The sequence below is a fragment of the Kwoniella shandongensis genome, chromosome 9 (assembly GCF_008629635.2).
Source record: "Kwoniella shandongensis chromosome 9, complete sequence".
Taxonomy (NCBI): Eukaryota; Fungi; Basidiomycota; class Tremellomycetes; order Tremellales; family Cryptococcaceae; genus Kwoniella; species Kwoniella shandongensis.
In genome coordinates, this window is record NC_089295.1 from 1,375,069 (window position 1) to 1,389,943 (window position 14,875).

The 14,875-nt window shown below is 50.3% G+C and overlaps 4 protein-coding genes across 4 annotated transcripts; 3 read left to right on the forward strand and 1 right to left on the reverse strand.

Moving 5' to 3' along the window:
- Positions 1–1,049: 1,049 nt before the first annotated feature.
- On the reverse strand, positions 1,050–4,566 carry CI109_105386 (uncharacterized protein; the record flags this gene model as incomplete). Its single annotated transcript, XM_032007436.1, has 9 exons — positions 1,050–1,511; positions 1,597–2,166; positions 2,226–2,501; positions 2,560–2,807; positions 2,861–3,389; positions 3,447–3,698; positions 3,759–3,968; positions 4,039–4,457; positions 4,536–4,566. 9 exons carry the CDS (start codon positions 4,564–4,566, stop codon positions 1,050–1,052), a joined length of 2,997 nt encoding a protein of 998 aa, XP_031858262.1.
- Positions 4,567–5,279: 713 nt separating this feature from the next.
- CI109_105387 (uncharacterized protein) lies at positions 5,280–7,516 on the forward strand (the record flags this gene model as incomplete). The annotated part of the gene is made up of 13 exons (XM_032007435.1): positions 5,280–5,349; positions 5,414–5,434; positions 5,495–5,603; positions 5,673–5,683; positions 5,745–5,877; positions 5,973–6,109; positions 6,181–6,322; positions 6,407–6,491; positions 6,544–6,581; positions 6,635–6,652; positions 6,702–6,731; positions 6,788–7,106; positions 7,178–7,516. 13 exons carry the CDS (start codon positions 5,280–5,282, stop codon positions 7,514–7,516), a joined length of 1,452 nt encoding a protein of 483 aa, XP_031858261.1.
- Positions 7,517–8,421: 905 nt separating this feature from the next.
- CI109_105388 (uncharacterized protein) lies at positions 8,422–10,717 on the forward strand (the record flags this gene model as incomplete). Its single annotated transcript, XM_032007434.1, has 8 exons — positions 8,422–8,493; positions 8,580–9,006; positions 9,070–9,123; positions 9,245–9,411; positions 9,500–9,595; positions 9,649–10,500; positions 10,565–10,637; positions 10,701–10,717. 8 exons carry the CDS (start codon positions 8,422–8,424, stop codon positions 10,715–10,717), a joined length of 1,758 nt encoding a protein of 585 aa, XP_031858260.1.
- A 1,863-nt stretch (positions 10,718–12,580) lies between these two features.
- CI109_105389 (uncharacterized protein) lies at positions 12,581–14,792 on the forward strand (the record flags this gene model as incomplete). The annotated part of the gene is made up of 7 exons (XM_032007433.1): positions 12,581–12,707; positions 12,809–13,063; positions 13,278–13,586; positions 13,670–13,878; positions 13,938–14,365; positions 14,480–14,627; positions 14,730–14,792. The coding sequence occupies 7 exons, from the start codon at positions 12,581–12,583 to the stop codon at positions 14,790–14,792; spliced, it is 1,539 nt and encodes a 512-aa protein (XP_031858259.1).
- Positions 14,793–14,875: the final 83 nt, after the last annotated feature.

Genomic DNA, 14,875 nt, shown 5'->3' on the forward strand with positions numbered 1-14,875 from the left:
CTGTCTCATATGTCACTTTTGACATTGCTGCTTTCATTGACTCTTTCTTAGACACTCCAGATGACATGTCGAAGGTGGCCGTCAAATAGGCCTTTGAACCTGCATCAGCGAAGGAAAGAGTGACCTCTGACCTGTTGTCTCCATCCAGGCTGGTGTGAGTGCCTTCAACATCACTAGACGGGGAACTGAAGAGATGCAAATTTGATTGTGAATTGAAATCACACTTCAGGGATACCCAGACATTCATCAGCAAAATGATTTTGATGGTCGCCAAAGGGGATTACAAGCCAGTCTGAAACTCACTTTGAATGTGTCCCCTGATCGGCTGGAACCCTGTGATTGAGTGGACATGATTGTGTGTGTGTGAGTATGGGTATGAGTGTAAAGTTTCGGTGTTTGTGATATCAGTCAGGTGAAGTGGGGTTGCAAGCAAGAGTGCAAAACTTGGATTGTACGTATGCAGAAGAAGGGGTGGGGACAGGTTGATCCCCCTATATAGCTTGAATTTGCCTCCTAAGACATATCCTGTTGTGCCTTCCTTTCTGGTTGGTCTCCCATCAGCATTCACATTCAGGTCTCAGGAACTCAAAGGTAGAGTATGACATCAGTCTAGTATTGGCAATAATTTGATGTTTGTCAAAAAGCAATTGAAGATCTACTATGACACAGTAAACAGGACTGATGAAACGATGATCTCACACTCACCACCCATGATTCTCATTGTTATCGAGGGGCACACTAAGCCTACATACCAGATGATCATGTGGATCCTAACTAACATGGATTTGCCACTTTGCACTGTAGGGGAGCGATATCTCGACCGCCCTCGACCCCAAATTGGCATTGGCATTTTAGGCTGGACAAGTGTTGACTGGACATCATTGTAGACTTGCTGTATCACCCAAAGAGCTCTGATTGGAAGTACTTATCGGTGAGGTAGCTTGTCTCCACGTACATGTTAGCAACCAAGATGGTAACGTTCATATGATCATGCATTGCATTTTCTTATACTTCGTTTCCCGTCGCATCGCTACCCTACTCTACTACCTCTATTCTTCAAAGGGATACTCGAAAGGCGCCGGAACTTCCGCCTCTTCCTCCTCTTCTCCTCCGGCTGTCACAGCACCACCCGTTACCGCAGCCGGTTGGGCCGTCTCTTCAGCAGCCGCAGCGGGCGTAGGAGCGGGCCATAATCCCTTATCCAGCTCAATATATTCTCCCTCCGCATCCGGCGTACTGTCTCTCAAGACGACTATACTTCCACTGGCACCTGCTCCGCCAGAGGGTGCTAATCTGTCCTTTGTGGGGACAGTAGCGGGAGCATGATCGATCGGTCTGACGGGAGTATATCGTCCAGAGGTGGGGAAGACGACGAAGGGGAGCTGATGAGGTGTGACTCGGGACATGTTGGGGAGAGTGAAAGATGATGGTTCGGCAGGTTTCTCCGGTGTCTTCTTCTTCGGTGTAGGTGCTGAGCCAGAAGCAGGCGTCGTCTCCTCGGGTTTGTCATCCTAATCGCGAATGTCAGGTCAGCATCATCCCACGTTGATCACAAATACAGCGCATCGCACTGCGAAAGTGCACCCTGAGACTCACCGTGTCCATCGCCTCACCCGCCTCAGCCTTCTTCACTCTCTCCCTAGCCTTGGCCCTAGCTGTCGTACTCAATACCGCCGCCTTTGCCTTGTCCTTCTTCTTCTCCTCAACTTTCTTTTCCGTTGATGGGTACGCGAAAAGACTCGCTTTGGCCTCACACTTCAAGTCCAATTTGGGTACTCTCAGCTTCTCATCGACTGCGATGACCGCTGTAGGGGTGAAGGCGAGACCGAGACCGTGTGCAAGGGGATACCAGTACCAGAATTGAACGAAGAGGGCCATTCCGACAATCGCGTTCATGTTGAGTGTTCCGGCTCGTGTGGAAAGCGCCAGTGTCATGTTTCGACCACCGGCATCGATGATACCTTGAGCCAAGGAGGCACCGAATCGAGCCATGGGGTCTTCGTGCTTGTCCGCGACGACCTTGGCGAACAATTCTCGAGTAGAGGTGACCTTGCTGGAAGAAGCTTCGGACTGTTGGATAAGAATCATGGCAAGGGAGATGTAGGCTCCTTGTCGGACGAAGTCGACAGGGTCCTTGGTCATAGGCTCGAGCAGTTCCACGGCGGTCTACGCAGGGCTTTAGCGTCAGCTTGACCTCGACCACTGCATGCGGTACAGTCACTCACCTCAAGACCAGTACCAGCACATGAAATACCCAAAGCCAAAGTCGCACCATGTCTGACATGAGGGTTGTAACTCTCCGCAAGCAATTGAACAACTCGAGGGACCTGAGTGTGATTTCTAAAGAGTACGAAACCCAAAGCAGTGACAGCCGCTCGTCGAACGTCGTCGTTGACATCGGAGACCGCGACGTGAAGAAGCTTCTTGACCGCCCTGTTGTTGCCTGTACCGGCAAAGGCAAGTGCGATGGTGAACATTCCTCCGTATCGAAGGATAGCGTCCTAAAAGGACTAGTCAGCTGATGCTTTTGTCGCCATTGCAGAAGCTCTTTTAGCTCACCTTCTCCTCAGTCAACATTTGAATCACACCGTTCGCCCTGTCGGTCTGACCGTAGAAGAGGAAAGCGATACCCATAGCCAAACTTCGGATAATCTTCTCGTGTTGCGTCTCTCTAGCGTAGGTAATCATCTCCTCAAAGGCGCGCTCAGAGGCAGTCCCAAGCATGATAAGACCCATAGCATAACCGGCAGCTTCTCCGGCAGTAGCGTTGTCCTGGAACAAGTTTGTTCGAATCTCCTCGTAGATTTCTGCAGCGCTGTCAGCTTAGCTCTCCTACGCTTTGAAAGGCCGGCAAGCTCACCCTCATCTGCTGTTGCGATAGCACTGACACCGAGACCCAAAGCGGCACCGTGCTGAACGATAGGGTCATTACCCTCAGCCAATCCCCTTCTCAACTCCTCCTCAGCGTATTCCTTCCTTCCAGAGTAGATCAAACCAAGAGCGAATAATGCACCACCCTCGCTGAACTTGTTAGGTGCTGATCCTCCGGGGAGATAAGGTCGGACAACTCGAACACCGTTGATCCATGATCCTCGGTGAATCAAACCCAAAGCGGCGGTGGTAGAGAATTTCGCCCAGTTTGAAGCGCGACCGAGCCAGTCGAGGTTTTCCCGAAGGAATCGGTCGGAAGTGGTACCGCAATGAGCGAAGGCATTGGTGAAAGAGATGGCAGAGTGGTAGATGGAATATCGATCTTCCAGGGTTTCCTTGGTGCCTTTGAGTATTGACATGTCGGTTTTATTGTTCTTGTGAAGGAAGTTGAGGAAGAGTTCGGCGCTTGTAACTCCTCGAAGGATGTTGTCAAGGACGACCTTGGGATCGTCGTCCTCCTGCGATCCAGGTCAGACACCGTCACAACTATCATGAAGGGAACAAAAAGCACTCACAGGGTTCTCCGCAGGCGGACCCAGCTCCTTCTCAGCCAACTTTCTTCTCACCCCATCGACGAACGCCTGAGGAGCGACCTCGTTGAGGTCGAAGGCAATCTGGTACACGTCCAGGTATTCTTGCTCTCCGATCAACTTTACGAGCGCCTCGCCAGCCGCGTCCACGTCGTTGTTCTGGGCCCAGACTGTCGTGATGGAGTTCCAGTCGGGTGACGGGTTGAGGTGGAACAAGCGGAGAAGGAGGTTGAAGAGCTGTAGAGGGCGAGTTAGATTAGTAAGGCTCTGCGTAGTCGTGATCTCTGGGTCACTCACATTGGTCCTGAATTCTGTTGGCCATGACTCGTTACCACTAGCTCCAGAGACGACCTCGGCCAAGACGTATCTCAAAAGTCCCTCGTCGTGTGTGACTCGGCTCGACTTGGCGTTGGCGGCAGATGTGGAAGATTGAGCCGGGGCTCTGGAAGTGAGGTAGATCATCTCGACGAGGTCGAGTCGGCGCAGAGAGAGGGCAAGACCCATTGCCTGGTCATTGCAGGTCAGCATTCTCGGGTAGGTTTTGTACGTGGATAAAGGTTCATCTTGGGAGACTTACGAGCTTGCCATTCTCTCCTGAAGTACTCCTCAGAACGCTATCCACGATTTGCCCCAAATTCGGATCAATCTTCTCTCCTCTATTAGTCTGATCGATCGCTCTATCCAAACAACCAGCGATGATCGTCTCTCTAAATTCACCACCACTCTGTTCCTTCTCAAACGCTACTCCTGCTTTCAGGGCGAACTCCACCGCCTCATCTAGATAACCCATGTAGAAGTAGATCTTTGAGATCAACAGAGCGGCGTACGGTCGATTATCCGTTGGCAGCTCTTTGGATACTGGATCGGCGAGGAGTTCGAGGTAAGGGAGTTTGTCGGCCATCTCTGCCCAGAATTGGGAGACGATGGTGAGGAGATGGTTGAGAGCATAGACTCGGATATCCTTGTCTTCGTCCTCGAGGAGGGTGAGCGAACCAGCTGATAGATTGGAGCCAGGACAAGTCAGCGAAGCTGCCTATGAAGAGACAGGGAGCGAGAGTTTGAGATGTAACATACCTGCGCTGGTGGTTACAGCGGGGACTGGCATCTTGTGTATATGTGTAGGGTATAGGGGAAGGGAGGGATTAGTATATGATCAAGTATTGCATGTCAATCGCGTCGTCGAACTTGGATGATGCTGGACGCAACGCAAGCGTCAGCGAGAACGAGGTGTTCGCCACGTGGCCAAGAGCGGGGATAGTGAATGTGGCAATACCGGAGTACGAGGTAAATCTCCGTTGAACAATGCTACAGTGCACCGGGTCAGATGCCGAGTAGGTTGTTCCCCTTTTCCTTGTTCCTGAAGAATGAGTCACTCTTACTTCCGATCTTGAGTTTGGTGATCATCGATAACAGTGAGGGGGAGACAGACCTCCACATTCCTCACCGTCTCACTAGACACGGTTGAATGGGGGAGCCATCAAGTGATGTAAGAATAGCACACTACATGCACGACTACCGGTGCGTCACACACATATACACACACACACACACACGCATACTAGTGCGCACCCACGACACCTTCCTTTATCTTTTGCTTCGTTGCCGTTGAAACACACACACACAAGTCCACGGCATATACCCAATCGATTCCCACGCAGCAACAGTGAACGATCTAACGTTATACACGACATCCTTTCGTTTCTTTCTTCTGATATTGTAACACTTCACTTTGGTTCTATTCTTTTTCCAGCACAATCAGGTCTTATCGTTCTAAACGAAATCCCTTGAGAGCGAAGTGTCTCACACCGCATAGTCGCCATGTCGGCAGCATCAGTCCCTCCTCCGAAGACGAAGCAGTCTCCTCCGCCTCAAGGCGAAATATGGTGGTGTGAGTGGGAATGAATACACATCAAGGTCATATAGGAAAGTGTTACAACTGACAGTCCTCGTAGCAAATGCTATCTTCTTCATCTGTACGTTATACCCATTCAAAGTATAGGTTGTGATGCTGATGAGCCGTACTTTCCCACCAGCCATGCATGTATTTGCGGTGGTGGGGATGATCTACCTCTCGCCTCTCACCCAAATAGATAGTCGAACAGCTGCCTTATGGTTCATATCATGGCAGCTAGCTTCATTCGGGTGAGCTTGCCGTACCAGAGATGTCTCGCTTCAGTCCCAGCTGACAACTTCGTCTTCCCATCACCTCAGTATTACAATAGGTACGGCTCGTCATCGTCACTCTCCCAATCGAGACTGATGTAACTGATTTGTATTATCTAGGTTATCACCGTCTTTGGTCACATAAGGCCTTTACAGCTACTCTCCCCTTGCGAATAACCCTCGCTTGGATGGGATCAATGGGTTTTCAAGGGAGTATCAAGTGGTGGGTTCTGAGACATAGATTGCATCATCGGTAAGTGGTCCACTGCTACCCCGACCTCACAGACCTCAATCACATACGTTTTCACTTTACCTGATATGCGACACTGTACTGATATATCTCTCCAGATTCACCGACAGTGTAGCGCACGACCCCTACTCTGCCTCAAAGGGCTTATGGTTCTCCCATTGCGGTTGGATCTTCCGAAAGCCCTCATATCCACGAATGAAGCTCATTGAACGAGGTGATCTCGAGGCAGATCCAGGTGGGTTCAGCTGGCCGGTTCACTGCTGGAATACATGAATGATCGCAGCTGATGTTGTTCCTTCGTCGCAGTGGTGCGATTCCAGCATAAGCATTATGTCCCGATCGCGTTGTTTTCGGGTTTAATTCTACCTGCTCTGATTGCGCATTGGGGGTGGAATGATTGGTTAGGAGGTCTGGTATGGGGAGGAGCAGTGGCAAGGTTGTTTATCTGGTGAGTATCAAATACCACTTAACATTGCTCTTTCACAAACGACCCAGACTGTGTGACTGTCATTTAACATCTCCCCGTCATTAGGCATACCACCTTCTGCATCAACTCCCTCGCTCACTGGACAGGAATACAACCCTACACGGAGGAAGTGACAGCGCGAGGCAATTATGTAAGTTTTTTGTTGATGCTGGGCACCGTTGAGAAGCTGATGACTTTCGCAGCTTCTGGCACTACTCACCTCGGGCGAGGGAAATCACAAGTGAGTCGGGGGGAATATTGGATGCAGCGCTACATTGCTGACAAGTTCAACAGCTTCCATCACGCATTCCCGTCAGTTGTTTCCTGCCTGCTGCTGCACTTAGAACTGACCTCCCTACAGTAAAGATTTCCGTAATGGTCCTCATGTCGCGTAAGCTGCCCGGTATAGCGCATCCCCGTCACAAGCTTACTGACGTTGGCATGTAGAGACTGGGACCCCTCCAAATGGTTCATCTGGGCTCTTCACACTTACACACCTTTCGTCCCCACCGTCGCACGCACACCCGAACCTGCTGTCGCGAAAGCCCGTGCGAGAGTTTACATGGCGCAAGCGAACCGACTCACAGAAGCGCTGCCTCCGCATGAATTAGTGAAAGCGAAGGAAGAATTACCTGTGTGGTCGAAGTTAGAAGTGCTGAAACGACACGGAGAGTGGGTCAAGGAAGATCACGGAGTAGTGAGACGGAGAGTGTTACTGCTGCTGGAGGGATGTGTGGTGGACGCGGGGGCATATCTGAATGATCATGTGGGTTCATATTTCAACGCGCTACAGTTATCACATGAGTTACAGACAATCTGGCTGATATGATGTTACAGCCCGGCGGACAAGAATTGCTGCTCACACACTGCGTGGCTCCACTGCCGCAAGCGCTCAGTATTGACTCTGCGTCAGACTCTTCCATCCCCGGTACTCCCGAGATCGATTCTGGTTACTCGTCCGGTTCTTTCACGCCTTCTCCGAAGAAGCGAGTTCTTCCACTTGTCGATGCGAATGTGACCGTCTTATCTTCTATCGAAGGCGATGAGGAGGAGGTCAAGCTGAAAGACGCGACGAAGGCGTTCTTCGGAGGAATGAACAATCACTCTGGAGCAGCGAAAGAGTGGATGAGGTGTTTGAGAGTTGCGAGGTTGGGACGGGACAACGAGGGTAGTTGAACGTCCGTGAGGTTGGGAAAGCCAAGATGGACAGTACAAGCACCATTCCATGTTCATAGAAATAGCAATAGTCACCATGTCATTCATGCATGTACCATAGATCATATGACATTGAGCATAGTGTCCAATCGCCCTTCCATCACCCGCCGAAGGTGGAAATAAGGAGCATGGTACATGCACGCAGTTGGTCGATATGAGCGATGCTTTACTTGTATGCAAGTCAATGCATGAGTCGATGCACATCACCGTATCAGCAACCCACGCTATCCAGTCCGACAATCCTGGCTTGCAACTGACCCGAAGCAGCTTTCGGCGGATACCGTCTCAACTCGCCCGGGATCTCCTTTGCCACCCACGTGTGATAAGAGTTTGGCAGATACTACCGGGTGACGCAGAACCGCATATATCCGGCTGGGAATGATAGCCTCCTCCCATCCATCCCCAAACACAACAACAACAACAACAACCACACCACCTCTCGCACGTACATATCGTCTACACAGTTTGCATACACTCCATACTGCCTTATCTGTATAGTCCAGAGAATCCGCTGCATATTTGCCTCGGTACGATCAAGCACCCAGCGTGAACTACGTATCAGTTACGCCTTCCCGATAACATCGGGTGAGCTTTACCCGACCCCTCCGAAGACCGATCCGTCCTTTCGACAGTGACTTTGTCACAACTCACAGGTCTATACAAGTCGTCTTCGTTCGTATCGTTTCGTAGATTGTCTTCTTGCTTCTTCTTTACTTTACTTCTTTCGAACGTGCTTGATCTGCTCTCTGCCGAGTGAGCTATACATATAACGAAATCGAGTGGATCGATTCCTCTTCTTATCATTAGCATTACTATTATCGCTTTTCCATACATTTCATATCTACACAGCAGGACTACCACACAACATGTCAGACAATCAGCAGATCCTTGACTTGCTCAAGCAATTGAGTGTCAAGCAAGAAGAGCTTGCTGCGCAGGTATGTCCACTCTCCATCCTACCATCTCAGTGGCGCACTAAGCTAATCACATCGATCATCTGGTCGCGTCCCGTCCCGGTCTATAGCTGAAAGAACGACCTACCTGTTCTTGTTCCCACTCCCACTCCCAGTCTCACTCCCACTCCACACCCGTGACGGACCTCTCACCTACCCAAACTCCCCTGATCACAAACTACCCAACCGCCTCACCTCCCCACTCACCCTCTGGTGGGGTCGAAACTCTCCGCGCATCAAGACAAGGTTCTCTCACTTCCCTATCTGCTGCTCTCACTCATGCAACTTCCGCCATCGGGTCCACCTTATCATCCACCCCTGAAGGAGGGATTGTCCCCAATGGGAATGGAAGTTCGACGCCTTATGGTAATTTGAGTTTGGACGCTGCGCAACGTGGGGCAGGTGCGCCGGGGGGGTTGGTACCACCTGAAAGTAGTGGGAAAGATAAGGAGAAAGAGAAGGGGAAGGGGTTGTATCCTAGCAGAGTGATCTTGACTAGTGAGTATAATAAACCGTTACTATACTGCGAAAACATGATTTGACTTTGTGCTGTCACCATAGCGTACCCCTCTCAAGCTGGTATCCACCCCGTCCCAATCAACTGGGGTGCTGGACGTGAGTGATTTCTTTACACCATCATATCATCTGCCACCTATCTCCCACGATCCATCATCCTGTCTAAGACGTGTGTCGCAAGTACATTGAGTGCTTACCTAAATCGTTTCCGCTCGCCCAGCCACGGGCCGCGATCGAGGTCCCGTCGTTTGCTCTCGTATCAAGTCAAACCTGCTCATCCGAAACTCGATCGGTGCACATGCCGGATCATACTCTATCTACCGTGCTCTGAGTATCGCGATGGGTCAATTACGACCTGACTGGAGGCCTGATCTGACAAACACGCATGTGAGTGTGATTTGTCCCCCTATTTACGATGTGGTGTGACTGTATTTGCCATTATGAATGAACCAGACTGATGCCCATCTGCCTGTAGCCTCCATTTGTACTTCCTCCCACAGACGGCTGGTTTGGCAACAAGATCGTTTCTTTCGATCCTTGGGGCGCGATGTCACAGGAAATTTGGGCAAAGGTGAGCTGAAATTTCTATGATGTATTGTTTAGTACTAATGAACTTGAGCCCAGGAATACGCTGAAGGCCTCGACGTTCGACCAACCATCTCTCAAACCAAAGCCCACATCAAGATCGAGGAGCTCGACGTTCTCGCTCGAAAGGGCGAGTTCCCCATCGATGGTGACATCGTTATCAAATCGCCCGAACTTGCTGCTTTCCCCGGTGTCGATCAAGGTGTCGAAGTCAACACGTACAAAGCTGCCATTGACCCGGTCTGGTATCTTCCTGGTGTGGCGGATCGACTCGGTATTGACGAAACGACTCTCCGACGCGCGCTGTTCGAAGACACGGGTGGGATGTACCCCGAACTCCTTACTCGACCTGATATCAAAGTCTTCCTGCCTCCTATCGGTGGAATCACGATCTACATTGTGGGAGACCCTGCGAAACTGCAAGATCCTAACACGGAAGTGACGTGCCGACCCCACGACTCCTGCTCCGGCTCTGACGTTTTTGGGTCCGACATTTGTACTTGTCGACCATATCTGATCTTCGGTATCTCAGAGGCGATCAAATGTGCGCAAAGAGGAGGCGTTGGGATCATCGCATATTTCCAAAAAGAGGGTCGGGCACTCGGTGAGGTAGTTAAATATATGGTGTACAATCGTCGAAAACGAGGTGGTGACTCCGCCGCCGAGTACTTCAACAACACGGAGGTGGTGGCCGGGGTGAAGGACGCGCGACACCAGGCGTTGATGCCGGATGTTTTGCATTTCCTGGGCATCAAACACATCACGAATCTGATTTCTATGAGCAACATGAAGTACGATGCGATCGTGGGCAGTGGGATCACCGTCGAGAACAGATATGAGATCCCAGAGGAGTTGATCCCAGCGGACGGCAGAGTGGAGATTGATGCGAAGGTGAGTGCCACAAAGATATGGTTTAGAGTTTTGGTAGTAATCTGATCCCTTTTGCCACACTCAGATCCAATCGGGTTACTTTTCGAAGAAGCAGGTCACCGAGGAGCTTGTTAAGCAGACAAAGGGGCGTGATTGGGGTGAGTGTGGTGTGGCGCTATCGCAGCTGTGACCGAAGCTGACTGAAGTTGTCGCACTTACAGAGGATATTGTTCATTAGGGGGGCGTTGGACTTTTCCGCCCATTACCGATCAGGTGGAAGCGTTTCTTGTCGTTTCTGTGTTTCTGCATCCGCCGTTATTGTATATACCGTAGAGCGATACTACAGCACGTTGTCTATCCATCATTTCTTCAGTCGTCGTCGGGATGTGATTATTTGTTAGCTTTGGGTCTACAGTGATATACGTAGTGATCCGCCACGAATGCAACTAGTGAAAGTTAGATTCTGGCAATGATAATTAGGGGTCAAGTAATTCCGCTTCCGCGAAACACCAAGTTGATTGCGCTTACTACAGCATTATCAGTTGTTTCATGTTGTCGTAACGGTATTCCGACGACACGGTTGTTGGCTAGCTCTTCTCTTAGTGAGTTAAGGCCACGCGACAAGTTGGTTGACATGTGCATGTGCGCTCCACAGTGAGCTAGTGTCAAAGAGATCTGATTGATGATGATCAGGTACTATGTTGAGCTGCAAAGCATGTTGCGGATAGACTATCGGAGGCAACTTGCGACACATGTGCTCGAGGCATTGAGTCGGCGTGCACTGTACATGGGATACTTACAGCAGCTGATCCAAAGCTTCTTCTAGCTCCAGTGATTGTCAGCACGAGAGCCACGCCACGCCATGCCACATGCAGTCAGTCAGTCAGTCAGTCACTCCTGCTACCAAAGTTATTCGGTACCGAGACGTACGTTGCATGTGTCCCAATACCATTCCATTCCGCTCTTCAGTACCATAGTATCATTGTATCATAATCAGCGCTCTATAATCTTCACTTGTCGTTTTGTACCGTTGTACGTTGTACCGACACCGCCGCCTACGTCAAAGTATGATGGGGAAATCTACTCAGAGTGGTAATTTATCCTAAAGTATGATAAAAAGCAAAAAGTGTAATCGTAATCCTAATCTAACTTTTGTTACCTAAATACTCGTCAGTCGATGCGATGCCCTGACAGAGAGGGGGGGGGTACGTACCGTCTCTTTCCTCTTCCTCCTCCTTCTGCTGCTGCTGCGTATTCGATGGACCCTCCCCGTTGCCCGTTGCTCGTTCCTTGTTTCCGCTCTTCTCTACTTCGCCCCCCTCGTTCTGCCAAAGTAAGGGGAGAGATTGAACAACTGCGGAGCCCTTTAGCCAACTTACAAAGTAGTGAGTGTTGTGCTTCCCAAAGTCTGGGCAGAGTGAGTTACGTTTCATTTCTACGTACCTTTTCTTTTTTACCCTGTAGGCAGAACAGCCGAGACATTTTAGTGTATGAAGAGTACTTTTTCGATGATGAACGAAGCATGTCGTAGGAGAAGTATCTCGGTACAATAATGAAGGATGGATGATGGATGATGGATGACGGACATCTTCCGACCGAGAAATACGTTAGATACTCGTACTCACACTCACACTTCCACATCGCTTCGCTTCAGTTCTGCGAATTATCGCATATCGTCATCAATCGTACCACCTCTTTTTGACACAGCGGTAACTAACTAACTGAACACAACTTGAACTTGTTCTCGTTCACTTTCATCCTTGAGCGCAACGACGAAGACGAAGACGAAGACGAAGACGAAGACGAAGACGATCGGATCCACACTACATCGGTCCAGCTCTAGCTTTGAAAGTCACGATACACGCCGTGAAAGAAGGATCCAGGAAGGGTGATCATCGCCACCTTACGCAAGAAGAATTTAGGGATTTGATCCGGACTGTCATTCAAGATCATCCATCTTGCGGTTGACTGAGGGATTAGGATCTCGCCATCGACACTCGCCCGCAATCTCAACATCAACGTCCACAACCCATCTAGAAAGCCGATAACAACTAGTCCCCCTCCCCCCTTCCGCTTCCGCTAATCCAGTCCGCCCGCCGAGATGTTCGGTCGGTGGGATGCGCTCGCTATTACGATCTTGTTATCGGGGTTGAAAGTGACCATTGTATCGGGTCAACAGATACAAGGTGGTTGTTTGAGATTACTCGGAAGTCTTGCTTGTCCAGCGTGTAAGTTCGGCTCTCTCGGGTGTAATAAAGTCCAGATCAGATCAGATCAGTGACCGGCTTATGCTGACATTCGTACGTGATCGCTCCGCTCCCTCGTGCAGATCAATATGCCTATCTCTCCCCTGGGAACTTATCCAACGCTTTCCCCTTCTTCTCCTCCGTCACGGACGTCGCCTCGTTCGACGTAGCTGCTCTCAATTACTTTGTGAACCAATATCAATTCACGACCACGAAATTTGGAGAGGGACAGTTGGGTTGTACGAATGCGAGTAATGCGGTCTTGAGATGGGAGAGGACGGTGTTGTGTAGTCAGTGGGTGAATGAGCAGTGGAGTATAGAATGTACGGCGTTGTACAGTGAGTCGGCGTCCATATTACCAGTCAAAGAATCCCCTCGTTTCTCTCGTCCCTCCTCTCTTATCTCCCTCTTTCTCCCGTTCCCGCTCTCCCATGGTCACACCCCTTCTTCTCTCTCTCCATCGACGTCGTCACGTTGCTATCCGATCAATTGTCGTCGATCGTTCGCTGACTGAACTGTTTCGCCTCCTCTCGTCCCTCCTCCCCGCCGCAGACTCATCATCCGCCGCAACATCCATGAAGATGGTTTGTCAAAATACCTGCCTCGAGTACTCTGCGAACGAACATCAAGTTGTTAACGACACTCGATTCTGTCCCGGACCCGATCTCACAAACGGCGCACGAGATGCTCAGCTCACGAAAGATTATGTGGATTGTACCAATTGGACTACATACGCTACGAACGACAGTGCGACTTGTGTTCAGGGAACTGATAATGAGGGTAATTGTGGATTTGGCACGTCGGTTTCGCAATTATGTGAATTCTGCGCTGGGAATAACCCAGACGATTGTTGTTATGCCGGTGAGCCGCTCACACGCTTTGCTCAAACTCGTAAATGAGGAGTGACTTGCTGAGACCTGTGTGTTACACGTTTACTTGTGTAGGAACCACCGATATGTCGGTGTGCGGATATACACTACCCGTCCGAACAAACTTCACCTCATCAGCACCAGCCACTGCTGTTCAGACTTCGTCGCAACCCACTTCCACCACATCGGGTACTTCTGCAAACGATAATGCGGGAACATCACATAAGTTGACAGGTGGGAAACTGGCCGGTACGATTGTCGGTGCGGTGATCGGTGGTCTTCTGGTGAGTCCTGACCTTCCGTGCCCTTGGTTTGACCTTATGCTGATCAAGAGGGACAACAGCTACTTGGTCTGCTTATCCTTCTACTATTCTGCTGTCGACGTAAACGACGCAATAACAAGCGCGACTCCGCCTCGTCCTTTGCGGCAAGTCAAGCGGGCGGTGGCGCAGGCGGCGTCTTCGGCTCATTCTTCGGTGGGAATGGCGTTCGCAACTCCTCTGGACCACAGAATAACTCTGAGAAGGGTTTATTGGGCAACAACGCTAGTTCACCTACGATGGGAGGAGATACTCTCTATTCACCTAGTTTCTCCAATGGCAACGGCAATGGCCACGGCAAAGGAATGGACGGGTTGGGCGTCGGAGCGTTCGCAGGTGGTCTTCCTGCTGGTACGAGGACGAGCGGTGTGGTCTTGCCGAGAGTGAGGGATGAGAATCAGAATGGTAATAGGTGGATAGAACCGGGTATGGAAGTGACAGTGCTTTGGCCGTGAGTCCACTCTTCCCACGCCTTACTTCCTTCTTCGACATTTGCACCATTCACGAACGAAGGGACGAAGGGACCTCTGTTGATGTTGAACCATGTTGTTTTACTCGCTCGCAGATACCAAGCATCTCTACCTGACGAGCTCGATCTGAGACCGGGTATGAAGCTCCGCGTTGTGAGACTATACGACGACGCATGGGGTACAGCAGAGGTGATCAACGGACCTGAACATCATGAGATTGGAAAACAAGGAGCCTTCCCGATTGTGAGTGGCCCCCAACATCTCATTACATGCCCTGAGATCTCTTGGCTTCTGGGTCGCGACTGCCGGTGGCTAATCACCTTGCTCTTTACTTTTCATCGATAGGTCTGCGTATCAGAAGGTTCATCGCTTGGAAGTTCAACTTCGAACAGTACGGATTCTCATTGATCTCCTTCTTTTGCATCTCTCTCTCTAGTTTCAAAAGCATTATTGTTGTTATGTTGTTTAAATATACTGTCACGACGAAAAAA